Source organism: Tiliqua scincoides, chromosome 8 (assembly GCF_035046505.1).
Source record: "Tiliqua scincoides isolate rTilSci1 chromosome 8, rTilSci1.hap2, whole genome shotgun sequence".
Classification (NCBI taxonomy): domain Eukaryota; kingdom Metazoa; phylum Chordata; class Lepidosauria; order Squamata; family Scincidae; genus Tiliqua; species Tiliqua scincoides.
This window is the reverse complement of record NC_089828.1, coordinates 29,213,597-29,231,272: the sequence shown is the minus strand read 5'-3', so window position 1 is coordinate 29,231,272 and position 17,676 is coordinate 29,213,597. Positions and strand designations below refer to the sequence as shown.

The window sequence follows — 17,676 nt, the reverse complement described above, 5'->3', positions numbered from 1 at the left end:
AATGGGACTTACTCCCCTGTATGTATGTAAAGGACTGAAGTTCTAATGTGTTCATGACAGAAGCAAGATATGCAGCAGGGAAGTCCCGATTCAGTCTCCTTGCCACTATGCCGCACCAGATGTCAACAAGGACAACAGCAGAAGAGCAAACAAGAAGCCATCTGAGGGAGCAGCAGCAGCCTGGAAGTGAAGCGGCTGGCTCATCTCAGAATTAAAATAAAATAAAATATTGGGAATATATGATCTTGTTTGTCCAAAATCTTAGAGAGAGCCCATAGAAGAATATACATTGCACTTACGCAGCAAAGTATGGTTGTTTGTCATCTCTGACTGGTTGGCCTTTGATAGCTCCCCACTGGCATTTGCTGAAGTGACCAACACTTGCCCATGACCGTTGGCCAACGTCTTTTTCAGGTTCCTCATGCTCCATTGGACTTCAGCCAGTAGCACAGCTTGAATAGCCTCAATCACCTGTCACAGATCAAGTTTGGAGTTATCATTGAGAATAATCCTGCCATTCCTTTCCAGAGCATGCTTCTGGGGGGAGAGGAGGGATGCATCCAATCCTGGGGGGGGGGGGGAAGGCAGGGGCTGTGTTCAATCTCAGTATAACAGAAAGGGGCCAAGTTTGGCAAAGCTGAACCTTTGTTCTGCCTTTGTTCTGAGTGGGAGAGTGCAGCTAGTGGAAAGCTAGAGTACTAGGTGGACATATAACAGCAAATGGAGATATGGAAATAAATGGAACCTTTCTTAACCTTCAAGCTTGGCAAGCCAAGAAACTTTTAGCCTCCTCCCTTACATATAGCCATGGTCAACTCCCAATACTTTTTCTCTTTCATATTTGAAGTTGTCAAAAACTCCCTTCACATAGAGAACTAGCACATCAGGAAGAAAGTTCTAGCCAAGACTTCTCCCTGAACTGTCTCCCTGAGCTTCCTTCCCACTTCCTACATGCGGGGAGTTTTGCTTCAAGCAAAATGTTGGCATGTTCCTCTTCACAACCAACTAATCGTGATACATGTGACCAATACAATGGGGAAAACATTTGTGCTTTCATGACAGGTTAGTCTTCTATGTGTAAGGAATATGTAGGGAATAACTCTAGGGAACTCCAACAATTGTTCTAAACAGCTGAAACAATGGAGGGTATTAACACCTTGAAATATCTTCCATTTCCTACCTCTATGGCTTGGTCTCTCCAACAAGAGATGAGTTTTACAAGTGAAACAGTCTCCGAATCATGCACAGGAAATTGGAATATGTCTGGAAATACACAAAACATTCTTGGTCAGACAGTACCAAGTAGTAGAATGCAAGAGGCTTCCAAAACAGAATGACTTATCTTGAGGACTGTGTCTGGTGACATAGCAAGTGAGTGGTGGGGGTGGTCCACCCTGTGTACCTGGCTGGAAGGGGGTGCTGTGTGAGGCCCAACCAAGGTGGTGGCGATTTGTGAAGCAGCAGCAGCAACAGCAGTTGTATGTAAAGGCCAACTCCGCCTCTTGGTGTTTCCGCAGCTTTGAAATCTCACTACGAGAGCCTCCAAAGGAGAACGAACAGGGTCAGCAGCTGATTGCAAAGCTGCCATCACCACCGCCTCCTCTTCCTCTGGGAGAACCCGGAGGTGACGTCATGACATCGCACAATATCATGACCGCACTGCACCAGGTGCCAGTGCCTCTAGTGACACCTCTGGCTGTGTCAGAGATGATGGAGTTGAGAACAGGGGCTACAGGGGAACTGGATGCATGAAGCACTTGCAGCAATTAAACAGGAAGCAAGTGTGCAATTAAGAATTCTGGCATTGACTATATCTGGCATTTCTGTTTGCAACGTACACTGCGCTTGAATTACATTCACTTGACAACAGGCACACCAAATTACACTTAATTGAAGATAGACTGAACCCCGTTTTGGATTTCCAGAGTCCTTCTCTTAAAGACGGTCCATCCAACTGTGTAATGTAATATTTATTATGGTCCCCAATGTACTTACTGTCCACGTTACATTTCTGTATGCAACATGGAGTATCAATTTCCTCTCGCTTTAAAAGACTGAAGTAGCTTGCTTTTATTCTTGACTTGTGATGGCTCTTTTTTCCTATCAGTAAAGAATTCAGGATATGGTAAAACAAAGTGTGATGGTCTTTTTAAGTTGACCTTGGAGTAAGTACCGAACAAGGAACGCTGAGATTTAGATGTGATCAGGAATGGTTTTGCTTTTAAGAAAGGGAGAAGTTTGGTTACCCAGCCCCACTGCTATTTTCTGCTTCCAGATTGTCACAGAGCTTCCTAGAGCCTTGTCAGGACCTAGTGAGAGGATTCAGTGCGCCCTTGGGGTCTGTATAGACTCCAACCTGAGTGGGTAAAGTGGCTGAGCTCTGAAAAGGATTGCAAAGAAGCTGGAATAGTCCATGGCTATGACAGGGCCATGATCAGTTCTAATCTCATGACAGATTTTGAGTTTCATGTGGAGGAAGAGAAGGAGGAAAAAGATTTGGGCTGATCTGGGGGTAGAGGTTGTGTGATTCCCTCCTCTCTCCTACTAGTGGGAAAGGAAACAGGGAATACAAAAATTGGAGGAGGGAGAGAAAGAGAGTTCAAAGGGGCATTGAAAAGGATTTATTGGCCGAACACATTTCAAGTCCCTCTAATGGCCAAGGAAAACAATACACTTTATGACAACTTTTTGCTGACATGCTTGACTGTCCCAGGAGCTGAAAACAGTAGGACAAATGTGCTTGACCTTGATATGCAAGAAGACAATTGAGGTGGGGAAATCCAGGTCCCTGTGAGGGTTTTATTTATGTAGTTAAAACGTTTCTTAGGCACCTTTTCATATCTCATGTTGGCTTCCACAATTATGAACATTCAGATACAATGCCATGAAACCTGGATTAATATTGTCTGTCCCTCCCACTAGCTCTAGCAGCAGACTGCTGAGGTTATCTAGAAAGGCTCTTTTGCATGTGCCGTCATTTATAGAGGCCCTTCTTTGTGGCGTCACATGGGGGAACCTTCTCTGTTGTGGTATCCACATTGTGGGAGTGTCCCCCAGTGTACATTTGTGCAGTCTCTTCCTTGGTAGTCTTTCACAGGAACTTGAGAAACATTCCTGTTCCAACAGTTATTCAGTCAATCAAATCTTTATTATGGTCCCAGACCAGTGTAGCCAAAAGTTATTTGAAAGGCCCAGAATTTTTTTTGCGGCCTTGTGTGCTTGCAGGGGCAGAGCTGGTTGTTTGCTTCATGCTGTCAATTTGATTTGATATTGCTGGCAATATTTTATGGCCTAGTCCTATTTAGAACAGCATCATCTCAGTGTGGCGTAATGGTCACGTTGTGCTGGGGCAAATTCACTAGTGGGTGGAGTTTTGCACTGTCAGAGTCATTGTTGTACTAGTGTACATGGACATACACTGGTGTATGTCAATGCTGGGATTGGACTCTTAATTCTGAAAGTGGTCTTGAATCCCCTTGTTTGGTGGAGAAAGGTGGCACATACATTTTAATACAAATAAATATATAACTAGTTGAACCAGAAGCCAGATGGAAGAGATTAGCCTTATTGTCCTTCCTAAAGGCTCATCAGGAGAGTTGAGAAGGCACTCAGGAAATCAACAGAAACCAAGATTTTCATTCTGCAGTCTATGGGATGAACCAATTGTTTCAGCTTATGAAATATGTTTCATCTCCTATCACACTTGGAATGCCAGCATGGACCATGTCTGCAAGGATGCTGCACCTTTTTCTGATACTTACGTTCACAGGACAGTTCATAAGAGTTGATTGTACGCACAGACAGTGTAGTTTTCCGCTTGGTACGAGTGGACTCTAGTTTCTGTGGGCTGGAAAGAAACACCTCTATTAAAAAGATCGCTGCAGGCTGGCAATGATATCACCCATAATAACTGGACTGTACACAGGTAGTATATGCGATATGTAATGGGGGGTGGGGGAAAGAAGCTGTGGCTCAGCCAAGCAAGGAAAATGAAACTTGGCAGCCAAGACCCACAATAGCTTTCTTGGGCAATTGGAGAAGGCAGGAGTCTGTGCTCTTCAGTCCTCTGCAAGTAGCAAAGATTCAGCCAAAGGAATGACCAAGCCCAAAATGGGACTGAGAAGTGTCCCACATCCAGGGCAGGCATTCCCAAGGGTTCTACACGCAAATACACCCAGAACATTAAGCAAGCCTCACAGAAAAGCATTTCAGTTCTTTGGCAGCCACAGTCCAAAAAACCCTCAGGCAATAAAACCATAATGGTTTTCAAGGAAGCCAGACAAGTGGGTACCTCCCTCCCTATCCCAAGTGGAGATTAAGGGAAGAGGCATTTGCCTGGCCACAGTGCCAGCTCAAGACCTCTCACTACCTGAGATGATAAACCAAATTCCACTCCCCCCCCCCCGTTACCTGACAGTGCACCAGCCATCAGTGCACTCCTCCTGCTACTACCTGGATTTGAACAGAAAGAGGAGAAAAGAGCAGAAGAGACACGTAGAAGAGAAAAGAGTGGAGGGCTGGAGCACTTCACCAACCACATTTATCTCCTTTATACTCTCTTCCATTCCTTTCTTTTTAAAATAAAATTCAAGGAGTGGAGGGGGGGGCAGCAGCACAGACAGGTGAAGGCAAGAGGCAGGTGTCCTCAGAGACTCTGCTTCCTGAGATGAATGCCTCAATCTGCCTCAGGGATTTGCCAGCTCTGCCCTTACTGCTGGTGAAGGAGAGAGGGAAAGAAATCCAATTGCCCAGGGCAAGTGGCAAAAGGGATCTGTCTTGGCTGCTGACTCAGCAGTCTACCTCCTCCTCTTCCTTTCTCCAGTAGCTAGACAAGCAGCAGTAGTGGCCAGTCCCAGCTTCTTGCCTGCAAGGTGAGCTCAGGGTTTGATTTAGGGGAAAGAAACCCAAATCCTGAGCACTACTCTATCCATAGACAGCTCTTGTATCATTGGTGTTGTCTTTTCCCAGTGGCCAAGAAATAGGTCATCACGATTGTCCAGAGTGGAGTGGACAGGGCAGAGGAAGAGAATGACTAATGACTAATCTTCCATCCTTCAGCCTGTACAGCAGCAGGTATTAACACTGAATGCTGTATTGTACTTTGAAAGTTCTGCAGAAGAAAACTACCTGTACTGCACACAATGACATCTGTCCTACCAAATCATTCCCTATAAACCTGTGGCATCTTTATCACATTTTTACCACTTCTGTAAGTTATGGACTCCGTTTAATGACGGGGCACCGCAGTCCTTTTTGTCAAAGAGGACATGAACATGGGCAACATGGGCATTAAAGGGACTCCATGATAGCGACCCAGAGCATGCTGGGCAAATCATCATCTCTGTTGAAATGACTCTACTCAGTGAAACATCATTTCAACAAAAAAAGTTGGTTCTGAGAAAGAGTCCACTGATCACTGCAAACTGGTTAACTGCTGACATGACCCCAGCAATACAGAAGTCAGAACCCACAACCAAAACTTTGAATTGCCCAAAGGACAATGCCCCAGAACCTTAGACTCAATTCCCAGCATTGTAGGAAGCAAAGCTGAGAAAAGCTGTTGCTGCTCAGGATAATCTGGCACTAATGCAGGAGTGTCAAACATAAGGCCCAGGGGCCGGATGCGGCCCATGGAAGCTTTTTATCTGGCCCTCAGGCTCTCAGCTGCTGAGCAGTGCTGAAAGGGCAGCAGGCACGAAAATTGGGCTCTCCCATATCTTGAAATATGATAAAGATTTGCTTGTTTTCTTTTCTGACATTTGCAGCGAATGAATTTCTAAGTGAGAAGAAGTACTTATTTTTGGTTATAACCTGTTTAATGACATTACTTTCTGCCTAATGACATCCCTTCTGGCCCTCAGCAGGCATCATGAATGCCATTCGGCCCTCGGTATGAAACGAGTTTGACACCCCTGCACTAATGGGAGGCTCCCAGCAACAAGCATAATCTCCGAAAAGAAGAACTGGTGATAGTGGCCTTCTGATGCTGCCTGCCACATCAGCAACAAGCTTTCTCCCTTACGGCCACCTCTCTTCTAGCAAAAGCCCTTTGCCAAATCAGCAAGGATGATCTCCACCCCCCCCCCCCCGCCCCCCACATTTGCCTTCAGGTCAAGTCTTTATAATACTAAACCCAAAAGCCATGTAGGTTTCTTGAAGGACAATCATTCACACCAATTGTCTAATTAGTGTGCTCCATTTGGCTTGGCCCAAACTATTGCACATATTGTTCAGTATCATCCCTGGATACTGAAGGAGCAGCCAGCCAAATAAATGCACTCTGTGCAACAGGAATATAGCTTATGATGGCCTTTCAAAAGGGAAAAAGAGAGAGCATGGACCTAATTGGTGTGTGTGTGTGTGTGTGTGTGTGTGTGTGTGTGTTCATGTAAACCATCTCCCAATGCCTGCTTTGGTTTGTGAAGTTGAGGTAGATGCACTGAAGGGGGCTCTAGGTTTCCTGGGTGTGCCAACATTTGATTTATCTTTTGATTTTTTACTCATATGTTTAACAAATTGGTGGAGTGGTTTGGGAGTTAGACCTGGAAGATCCAAGCTCAAATCCCCGCTCAGCTATAAAGCTTCCTAGGTGACCTTCTCTCGGCCACACCTACCTCACAGGGTTCTTGTGAGAACAAGAAGGAACTCCATGCACCAGCCTGAGCCCCTTGGAGGAAGGGCAGTATAAAAATGTGAAAAATAAAACAAAACAAGCATTTCTAAGGTCCAGGTTTTAAAATACAAATGGAATACCAGGAGTGCAATCCTGTGCATGCCTACTCAGGAGTAAGTATCATTGTAGTCAATGGGGCTTACTCCCAGGTACGTGTGGATAGGCTTGCAGCCTGGGAGAGGTAAAAGAAGACAGTTTATAACTACATATGTTTAGAACTACATATGTTTATAACTACATAACTAGGCTGTAGTTTGCTAACATTTACATAACCTTATCGAAGGCTTTGCAAGTTCTGAATCTTTTTTCCAACCTAAGAAGACATAGATACACTAATCAATGCCTGGAAGGTTACAGGAGAGCTTTACCCCATTGACTGATCCTACTCTATCCCTGTGAGGTCATTGACATTTCAACCAGGAGACGTTGATGATGGCACAGATGTGGGATGACAGTAGGTGTTCATACCTGGCATCATCCAGGATGATGGATTACAGTTTGTTTTGGCCACACAGTATTTTGTGTACAAGAATGGCAAAGATGGTGCAAGAATGCAGGGTAAGATGCTGTCATGGGACAGATGGCATCAAGCTGTTCCTTCCGCATCTTTTAGAACGTGGCCTTTGTTTTTATTCTTTCCCGACACCTTGCTACAGCTTAAAACTGAGAACAGGTAAGGCCCATCCATAAGGCTGGCTGAGGCACTGCAACCATTCGCAAGCCCCACTGAGCTCTGGGAGCCAGGGTATACAAAATATAAATACACTGTACATACATACAAATCATTATTCTCATTAACGGAGCAGGAATTGAGCTCCCTTGAGATTAATGCAGAATGCCGTCAGTGTATCAGTGGGTGGAAATGGGAGTTAATAAAACTAGCTTAGAAAACATCCGCAGAGGCTCCGGGGCATAGCACTACATTTTCCCACGAAAGTCAAATGACCAAAAACTAAAGGAATGCCTGTCTGTCTTTCATCTCTCAATTTCTACCTTTCTTTTGAAGAGAGTTAGAAAGGGAAGGTTCTTACCTGGTTTTTTCTAAAGGAGTGCTAATTACCCTGTGAACTAAACATATCCTGCTCAATAAGCAAGTCACAGTCGGAGACCTCTCCATGGCACCACCGCTTTTTCCGTGTCTGTGGGTCTTGCCCATTTGCTCTTGGGCCATGCTAATGTACTTATTGCACAAATCCAGAACTTTGCCAGAAAACAAGTTGACCCGCTCACGCTGTTGCTCCAGCACTGCAGGATTGGCCTTGCTCCATCCCGGCAATGACAGAGAGAGATGATTGTCCCTTGATACCACTCCAAATGAAACTGGATGGAGAAGCCTCAAGATACCTAAATGCTGAACACAGAGATCATCTGACTCCCTATCCACACCCCAAGGCAAGAGACATGACAAGAGGAGTTTTGCTGCATCTGTGGTGACATTCACATTGATTTTTCCTGATGACTGCCTCCTAATCTTTTTTGAACTCTTTGGTTTTTTCTGTCTTTTGATGCCACCACTTTGTTCCAAAGATCCAATGGCATTACTCTCCCCAAAGACTTGCTCTTCGCCAGTGCTTTTGACTTGCCCGTCCAAGGGGGAAAGAGAGCCAGAAGTTCTATTTCTTTTTAAGATCAGAGTCCTTTTCTCGGCAGTGCTTTTGGCTCTCTTTAGAGTGCCATAGCTGTGGAAAGAGTGGGATGGCTTCAGTCCATTGAGATGAGCTAAATGTAGCAGTTCCACTAGTTTTTCCGGATCAAAGAGGAGGACATGAAAATTTGTGTTTTCCCATTTTGTCTTCACTGGCAAGATTGTAAAAGGCCTTTGGGCATGGCAGACGGTAGTTAGCTGAAATTAAGAAACAACAACATCAAGCATTATATCTTTACAAAATAAGAACATAAGAAGAACTCTGCTAGTTCAGGCTAATGGCCCATCTAGTCTGGCTTCTTATATCTCACAGTGGTGTGCGAGGGAGCACACAGGACACCTGTACCCTGTTGCCACTCCCTTGCACCTGGAATTTAAAGATGGCCTACTTCTAAAACCAGGATGATGTGTACACCCATCTTGGCTTGTAACCTGTGATGGACCTTTCATCCATAAGCCTGCCTATTCCCCTTTTAAAGGCATCTAGGCCAGACGCCATCACCACGTCCTGTGGCAAGGAGTTCCACAAATTAACAAGTAGACTGGTATGTAATAAACTGCTCTGGTGTGAAAGGAGGAGCACAGTATATCTCTGGCATAACTTCAAAGTCCAAAAAGCATTCACATCTATGCCATTCTTTTACAACTGTGTGATTTTCCTTGATTTGTACCCAACTTTGGATTCCGACTCATTTTGGTGGTGCAGGCATTAGTCAGTCCAAATTGCAATGAAGTGCTGAAATGAACATCTTGCCACATTTACATTGAGAGTGGAGGCATATTAGGAAATGGCTGATGTCAAATCTCCCTGGTCAGCCCACCCGGTCAATCAGTGAGCTTGATTACTGCTGCATTGATGTTACTGCTGGTATTTTTAAGCTCTGGCATTCCTGTTTTTAAAGTTGTGTACTGCTCTGTGTAAAAGTTTTTGGGTACGTTTTTTTTAAACAGAGAAGTGGTTTTTAACTATTTTCAATAAATAAAATAATTAAGCAGCACCTGGAGCAAGACAACTGCTGGGCATGTTGTACAGGGGAAAAATGGCATTCCTGGATGACAACCAGAAGCATCATTCTAAAGGATTCTAAAGGCTACAGCTGAAGTTAAAACATTTGGGAAAACTTCTTCTGAAGAACTGGGCAGAACAGCAGATTGGAAGGGAATAAAGATAAAATCTTTGCCTTCCGTTGGGAGATGATTTGGGGGACTGGTGCAAAAGGCTAAAAGGTGAGACAATGCAACTTAAGATATTTTTGCTCTTCATTGGCAACCCATTACATGCCATTCAGAAAGAGTCTATGTTGAATCATTTCTGCAAGGTCTTCCTGCACATTCAGCTAGGAAAATAAAGTCTCAGCCAAAACTCAGCAGAAAGAAGAAGAGAGACACAGAGAGAAGGCTAATCCCCGTTTGCAGGGGGAAAAAGGTCACTCTTTCCTCTCCTTCATCCCCAAATACATCAATACATGCTATTAACCTTAACTGGTCCAAGTCAGGCACACAGCATAAACATTTTATGGAAAGTACAATGGAAATGCTATTTTACCAGGCGACCTTTTCATCTCTAAAGGCTCTTTACCGCTGGGATTCACCTGCTTCTAGGAACTCTGCCTTGCCCACTTAAAATGCGCACGTCCATTAGGAAGCCGAGCATCTGAATTCTTCAGGCACTCCAGCTTCCTCATGCCGAGGCATCCTATGGTGGGATTAGTGCTAAAAAGAGATGCGATGGGAGCTACCAAAGCTTTCACCTTCCACAAGGGAACGAAGAAATGGAATCAAGTGGTAGATTTGCAAAGGAAACCACTGCTCCTCCCCTCCATTAGAAGGAGAGGTCACCACACCCCTATCGCTCTCTAAATAAAGGGCTGGATTCCCAGTGACATTGGCACTGACGCGGCTATTTATACCTGCAATGCAATCTGAGTGTCTTGACACCCACTTCTATAACTAAGCCCACAGATGAGAAACCATCAGCAAGATGCATCCAGCAAGAAATTCAAAAGTGTAGCTTCTCTGGACACTTGCTAGATGTACCTGACGGATTTCTGCCTGATGCATCCTTGCAAAACACAACTCTTTCTCAAAATGCCACCTTCTGTAGTAAATCCACCAGCTACCTTTAATGCAGGATTGCAGCTGAGGCAATATATTTGTACACTCTGCAAAATTATGATCAAAGGCCCAAATGTCACAGAAATTGCCTTGCTACCATCTTTCAGGTGCCCTTTGAACATTCACCGATGCTGGAGACTTTCTCCCAAGTATCTTTTTTAAAGGCCTGCACATTAGGTGTACACATGCATTATCGGACACAGGGCGAACAGTACTTAAAATTTGCTATTGTCAGCTGATGTATCAGCTTTATATGCTGACCTTTAACTGTAATTCCAAAGATGACATTATTTGAAAAATGCCACCATTCATGGGGTTGACGATGCACTATTTGACTCTTCCTTGAAAGCTGATTGGGGTGGGGGGGGCAAGGAATAAAATGAAGATGGGTTAGCGTTGGTCCAAATGTGGTCTGTAACTATTGGAATTGTGAGGTGACTGTTCCATGTTGGAAAACAATTCTAGAAGGTACTGAGAATATAACCAGATATGCTTTACCACAGGATCCTTCGATTGGCTTATTGGTTATCTTCAATTTGTCTATAGATCAGGAGGATCTCGAAATGATCTTATAAGTTTTTTTTCACAGCAGCATGATGGGTAATAAATCAGAGCTGGAAGAAGCCAATTACTCCTAACATTACACTGATGGCATATCTGTGATTGGGATGTGATTTAGGATGCAATCCTGTATACACTTTCCTGGGAGTAAGGTCCACCAAACACAGTGGGACTTACTTCTGAGGAGACATGCTTAGGAATGCATTGCAAATTCATGGGCAGCCCAATCCTATCCAAGGTGCTCTGCTGGCAGAACGCACGTTCCACTGACAGAAGCATCAGAACCCAGGCAGAAGCTCCTGGATCCTGGTGCATGTCGCGCAACAGATTTGCCGATGCCACCAGTGAGCGTGACAAGACCACAAGCACCTTCACTGGTGGCTGCATGCACTTGCCAGCAGCAAAGGCACTGTTTGCCAGCCTCGGGTAAGCCAGAGGTAGATGCAGGGGGTGGGAGGGATGGGGAGGAATGGGAAATTTCTGGGCAGCAAGGGGGGAAGGGAGGTGGAATGGGGAGGGAGGGGTGGCATGAGCGTGTAGTCAGATCCTATCCCTCTTCCTCTCCCTTTCTGTCGCCCTTTCACAACTTGGTTCTGCACCAGGAGAATAGTGTGCAGGCATCAGTGCCTCTTTGGGTGTGTGTGTTAGCAGGACAGATTCAGTTAGCATTGGAGCCAAACGTACAGAGCAATACTATATATATTTGCTCATGTAGAGAAGGGATAGTAATACTGCAGTAGGTTCCACTGTGTCCAATGGGGCTTAGGAAGCATATGTACATAAGCATGAATAGAATTGCAGCTTAGTTACCCTTCGTTAGGGCAAGAGAAAGAAGACTTTTGAATGATCAGTTTATTCAAGAGTGGAGTCTGTTCAGTATTGGATTACCAATGGTTAAGAAGATGTAGGTCCATACACTACTTTGGATATAAACGGATTTGGAATTGAACTTGATGAAACCACTCTCAGTCTTGGTTGTGGCAAGAAGGACTTGCTTTTTGTTGCTCAATGGTTATAGTAATTATAGTAATCTAGGCAATTAAGGGCACCATCCTAACCCCTTATGTCAGTGCTTTCCAGTACTGACATAAGGGCAATGCAGCTCTGAGATAAGGGAACAAACATTCCCTTACTTTAAGGAGGACTTCGTGAGTGACACTCAACTGCAGGATGCAGCACATGTCCCATTGGCACCGCTATGCCAGCGCTGGAAAGCACTGACATAAGGAGTTAGGATTGCGCCCTAAGTATAGTAATAATAATAATACTGAAAATTAATGAAATAAAATGAAAAGAGATAGCAACTGACTGCCTGAGATGGCTCACTCTGTATCTGAAGTAGCCCCACTGAAAAATCTTTAACAAGAGAATCTTTACTAGGCACCTACAGGATAAGTAGGCAGCAGACAACCCTTTCTGATATGAGTTTCCCAAGTCAGGGTGCCTGATCAACCATCACCACCCACCTAACTGCTGAAAGGCTTAAGCCAGAGATTGGCCCAAGAATATGATCTGAGTTGAAAAGCCAGTTCATATGGGAGAAGGCAGCCTTTCAGATCATATCTTCCAGACGACAGGAATCACAGAATATTTGAAAGCAACCTTAGAAGTCATGTAGCACAGGCTCCCTCCCCCTCCCACCCTGTACAGGCAACTGCGACAGCATCCTGGCAAGCAACCATCCAACCGCCGGCTTGAAAACTTCTAAGGAAGAACAGCCCAGAATGGCATGAGGCAGGCTGTTCCAGTGCTGGATAGCTCCTACAGTTAGAAAATTAGCCTGGCTAACCTAAATCAACTTCCCTGTAGTTCCAACTCACTGGTTCCAGTTCTGTTCCTGGGAGCTACAGAAAGTCCACCTCTTGTTCAACATTCCCTTTTTTAAAGAGGCAGACTCCAAGCCACAAAATGGCTGTGTACATCCACCTGTTTTGCACATTTGAGCCACTCTTGCCTGATTATTGCAAGTGATGTGGAAGAGGGTGCGGAAGAGAGGCGTTTGTAAGATGCATGAGCATGCTGACCAATGTCAGTTTTTCACTTGCACTATGACAAATGTGTACGTAGCAAAAGCTGCTTTTTAATGTTTCAACTGCAAAACAAAGGCCGAGGGCCCAACCTTATCCAATTTTCCTGCGCTGATGTAGCCATGCCGACAGGGTGTGTGTTGCATCCTGCATTGGAGGGGCAGCCGTGGATGCCTCCTCAAGGTAAAGGAACACTTGTTTGTTCTGTGGCTGCATCGGTGCTGAAAGGCTGGATAGGATTGGGCCCTGAGTGTCTCCACCAATTGTTTACTCAGTCTGAAAAATGCAGCCTTCTTGGTGAACAACAGGCTCTCAAACCAGCATCAAACAAGGTGGCAGCCCAAAGAGCCAGCAAGACATATCAATGGAAATACTGGCTATTTGTTTTGAAATCCTCTGGACTACAGGAGGCAGAAGGGAAAAGCACCCCCCCCCACACACACACACACACACATATACAGGAAAAACAACAACCCAAGCTCCTTGAACCGTGCCCGGTGGATAGCAGCCTGATGATTGGCAGTACAAATCGAAGGCAAACAAGAAAGCTAGCAATTGCAGCTGATGCGCAGGGAAGAGAGTCCTGGGGAGCTGAACCTACAATCGCAAAAACATCATCAAGCTAATAGCAGAGGCAATCTTGGAAGCCCCACGCCTCCCCGCCACACCAGGACCCCCATTTCACATTAAGTGCAACAGCACCTTCCTACATTCTCTGGCCACGGCAGGGGTAAAACAACCGAGCGTGTGAAACCCACTGACTGGTAATAAATTACTATGTTGGATGTCTTTTGTTTTCTTCCAGCAATGGCTTGGCTGTGTATTCCTGCTATCATTACCCATTAAAGTGGAAGCTGCTTTTTGCAAGCTGCATCTCGTAACTGCGCCTCTCTCGGTGCAATTGCTCCAGCAAGGAACACGGGGTCAAGATGCTCCTTTGACCTTTCCCAGCTAACTCCCCCTGACCACTCAGGATGGGAAGCAATCTCCGCTGAACAGATGGACACTTTGGCAGCCTCTATAAAGCTAAAGAATATCAAGATAAATGGAATGGCGCTTCTACCTTCCAGTCAGTTTATGAGCATAAAATATTGCCGGGCAAATTCAGCAAACATTTTGGATTGGAAAGTCCACCGCCTGGCTAGCCGTTCCCTTTTGATTACAGGGGCTAGCAGGGATTTCATCTGAGGCATTGTGCCTTTTGCTTATACCAGACATGGTGACTTGGATCCTTATGATATGGAAAGTTCTGACTGTTACAGCATAATCCTATGCATGTCTACGCAGAAGTAACTCCTGTTCAATGGGGCTTACTCCCAGCTAAGTCTGCATAGGATTGCAACCTCACTTTCAGAGGGGGATTTACAGGGTTGTTGTTATCTCATGACCATCTCTTGGAATTCTCACCAGATATACATACTGCATGTATTTCCTTTTTCAATTACAAAAAACAAAAACAAAAACAGACTTCCAAACATCTAACTATGGTAACAGTTTTAAGCAAGCTCTGTTTTATCATCTCTCTCACTCACTCCCCTCCCCCGCTCCAGGCAGAAAGAAACTGATTCTAGTCCAGCAGCAAAGCATTCAAAAGCAGATACTCAAGGCCAGATAATTTAATATGGAAATGGCAGAGGGCAAGCAAGAAGACCAGGGAAGAAGCTTTGCTTACCTTCCAGAATCCTTTAAAGTCAGATCCATTTCAATCTGGCTTCAGGCTCATTTATGGGACAGAGTCAGCTTTGATTGCCCTGGTGGAGAACCTATGCCAGGAAATGGACTTGAGGGAACACAGTTCTACTGGTTCTACTGGACCTTTCAAAATCATTTGATGCCTCCAACTCATGGTATCTATTTGGGATGCCTGCCTGGGATAGGATTTTGGTAGCATTTCCCACCTCAGAGTCAAGACACCTCGGTAAACAGCCTGTAAATTGTATGTGGACAATGTGTGATAACCCTATACTAAGCAACTCCTCTAGAAGTACCCAGAGAAACAGAGACAGGTAAAACAACCACTCCAGAAAACTTGATCTGTTTGACGTCAATGTGCAGGGAAGAGAGGAGGACAGCTTTTGCATCTAGCATGTGACCTGAATTTACCTATTCATCTTGATAGGTAGGGATTTCTTTGATTACTCTTTCATCCAACTTTATTTATCAAAAAGTGTCTATCCCACCTTTCCCCTTTGCTAAAAGCAGCTACCAATAATTAAAAACTGACCCATTCAGAGCTCCAAAGCCTCTCTCCCATGCAGTCTTTACAGCCCAAAACTCCCACTGGAAAAGCACCAAATGCAGCAGTCTTTCACTGAACTAGTTCTGAGCAGCAACTCATCAAGAGAGAGATCCAGATGAGTAGTATGTGATTTGAAAAGGACCAAACAGATTATGAGCACACCAAGAATGCAATGCACAAGGCACAGACCAAGCATGTATCCAAGCACACAAGCACGTGACTCTCATTGAGTTGGGAGCATATTGCAAGACCTTGCTTGACTTCAGGCTTGTGGTCTCCCACAGCTCAAGTTTAGCAATGTTTCTAAACTCCTCAATTAGCTTCTTAGTTGGCATAGTAAGCAGGGAATGCATACAGTAAAGTCTGATGAGCAGACCAACACTGCCAGGCACTATCTGGCCTTAAAACATTGCAGTGTGCCAGAACTTAAATTTGCTTTTAAACACACATTTAGGAAAAGGAGATGGAGCTGTGTAAATAATAACTTCTCTCCCCATTCTTCTGGCTGAGGGTGACGTAGGAAGGGGACGTGGGGAAGACTGTATGATTGGGGTGGCAGGAGTGGGTGGGTGGAGGAAAGGCAACATCAGTCAGCCTTCTTTGAGTTGTCAGAAACTGGTATGGATGAGCTTCATTCCTCCTTCTCGCAACAAGGACACCTCACCTTGGCCAGGCCAAGCAACCTCACAAAAACAGATATTAACAATGATTGATGGTTGATTGTGTCTTCTGGCCCAAATCTGTCACTGCATTTTCCACCTAGAACATGAAATGTATTTATTTCTAAAGCCATTTGCACTCTGCAACAAAACAATATTCACACGAACAAGCATTCATTCTGCCCCACTTGAGGGAAAAGGAACCTGTCCCTTCCTGAGGGATTCTGAAAAAAGAGAGACAATCTTGGACTTTGGGCAATCAATGCACCAATTTCAACGGATTAATTAAAAGCCCTATAATTAATAGATTTTTTTTTCTTAAAAAATGTTAAATCAGTTGCTACCCTTAATACTAAACTATAAAAAGAATCACAGCCCAATCCTAACTAGTGCTGGTGCAGCCAGGCCAGATGGCCTGCACTGTGTCCAGCACTAGTAGGGAGCTAGCTGGAGGTCTCTGGCTTAAGGGGATATTTTCCCCCTTATTCCTAGTAAGAACTCAGTCAGCTCTATGGGGCTGTTCAAAGCCTGAGTGGCCCCATGTAAGGCTGCCTGATCTGGGAATGAGGATAGGATACGGTGGAGGAGGCCTCTGCTGATCCCTCCTGGGCCCGATCCACCCCCATTCCATCCTTCTCTGCCCAGAAACACCCCCTCCCTGTCTCTGAAAGTCCCTCTGGTCACTCTCTCCTAGCCCTTGCATCGCTCAGGGACTCAGATCTGGCGCTGGTGGCCCAGTGCAGGCCAGTACAGCTGACTCCCAAGTAGACACAAATGTGCTTTACAGCATGTTTTTGACTCTTTGGGCCAGCAGAGTGTCAGTTTGGATTGTTCTCTCACAGCCCAATCCTGAGCTGCCTGGCTCACGAGACTGCTGCAGCGCCAAAATGGCTACCGCGGCATCCAGTGTGCTCCAGGCAGCCCGCGGTGGCTCCTCAGGGGAAGGGGACATTTGTTCCCTTCCTCCAGATAAGGGAAGTAGCCCCACAATGGGGCTACTTGATTCTGCAGCAGCTCTTGAGATGGTGCAGAATCAAGGAGTCCTGTGTCAGGCCGCGAGTCCTGTGTCAGGCTGCGAGTCCTGACATGGGGCTCAGGATCTGGTGGAGCTAAGCTCTGCCGGTCCTGCCCCCTTCCGCCCTGCTCCTCCCCACCATGCTTCCTCCCCAAGGTGATGTATTTTGCACCCAGCTGCTTCCTCAACCAGTCCTCTTTCTGATCCCTGAATCAAAGGAAAGTCAGAGGGCAATAGAGTAGGAAGTGCAGAGGAGAGTGCTGGGCTACAGCATCAGAAATGTCCTAGCTCATCATGCTCTTCTCCCTACACTTCCTTATCCATCTCTTCAACTTCTTCCTTTTCAAATCCAGAAAACAGGAGGAGGAGAAGTAGCTGGGGGCAGGAGGCAGACATTTCTAACAAACCAATGCTAAGGTAATTGCTGCAGTCAACCCAATTCTTGGATACACATACCAGGATTTCTCTCTGTGTGACTATAGGCATATCAATGCTGTACACAGTGGCGTATGAAGATGGCAGCCGGGGTAGCCCCTGGAGTCAGGCTGCAGGGGATGCCCAAGAGGCTGTCTCAAGAAGGCAGCAGTAGCAACTCTGGCTGAAGACACAATTGAGCTAGCACTGGCTGCAGCCGCCCACAAGGGAAGCATGTTTACTCGTATGATTATATATATGAAGTTACAAAGTTATATATAAATATTAATATACAAACTTACGAAGTTAGTGTGTATGTGTGTATGGA

General features: G+C 45.3%; 1 protein-coding gene across 2 annotated transcripts in view; it reads right to left on the bottom strand.

The window, feature by feature from the left end:
• The window catches only part of WDR72 (WD repeat domain 72), a 100,485-nt gene that overhangs the window by 30,773 nt on the left and 52,036 nt on the right, over positions 1 to 17,676 (bottom strand). For both annotated transcript variants that reach the window (XM_066636658.1, XM_066636659.1), the window contains 4 exons: positions 7,705 to 8,516; positions 3,762 to 3,847; positions 1,181 to 1,263; positions 300 to 471 (listed from right to left, as the gene is read on the bottom strand). In XM_066636658.1, coding sequence (XP_066492755.1) covers positions 300 to 471; positions 1,181 to 1,263; positions 3,762 to 3,847; positions 7,705 to 8,516 — 1,153 coding nt within the window. The remainder of the gene's footprint in view (positions 1 to 299; positions 472 to 1,180; positions 1,264 to 3,761; positions 3,848 to 7,704; positions 8,517 to 17,676) is intronic.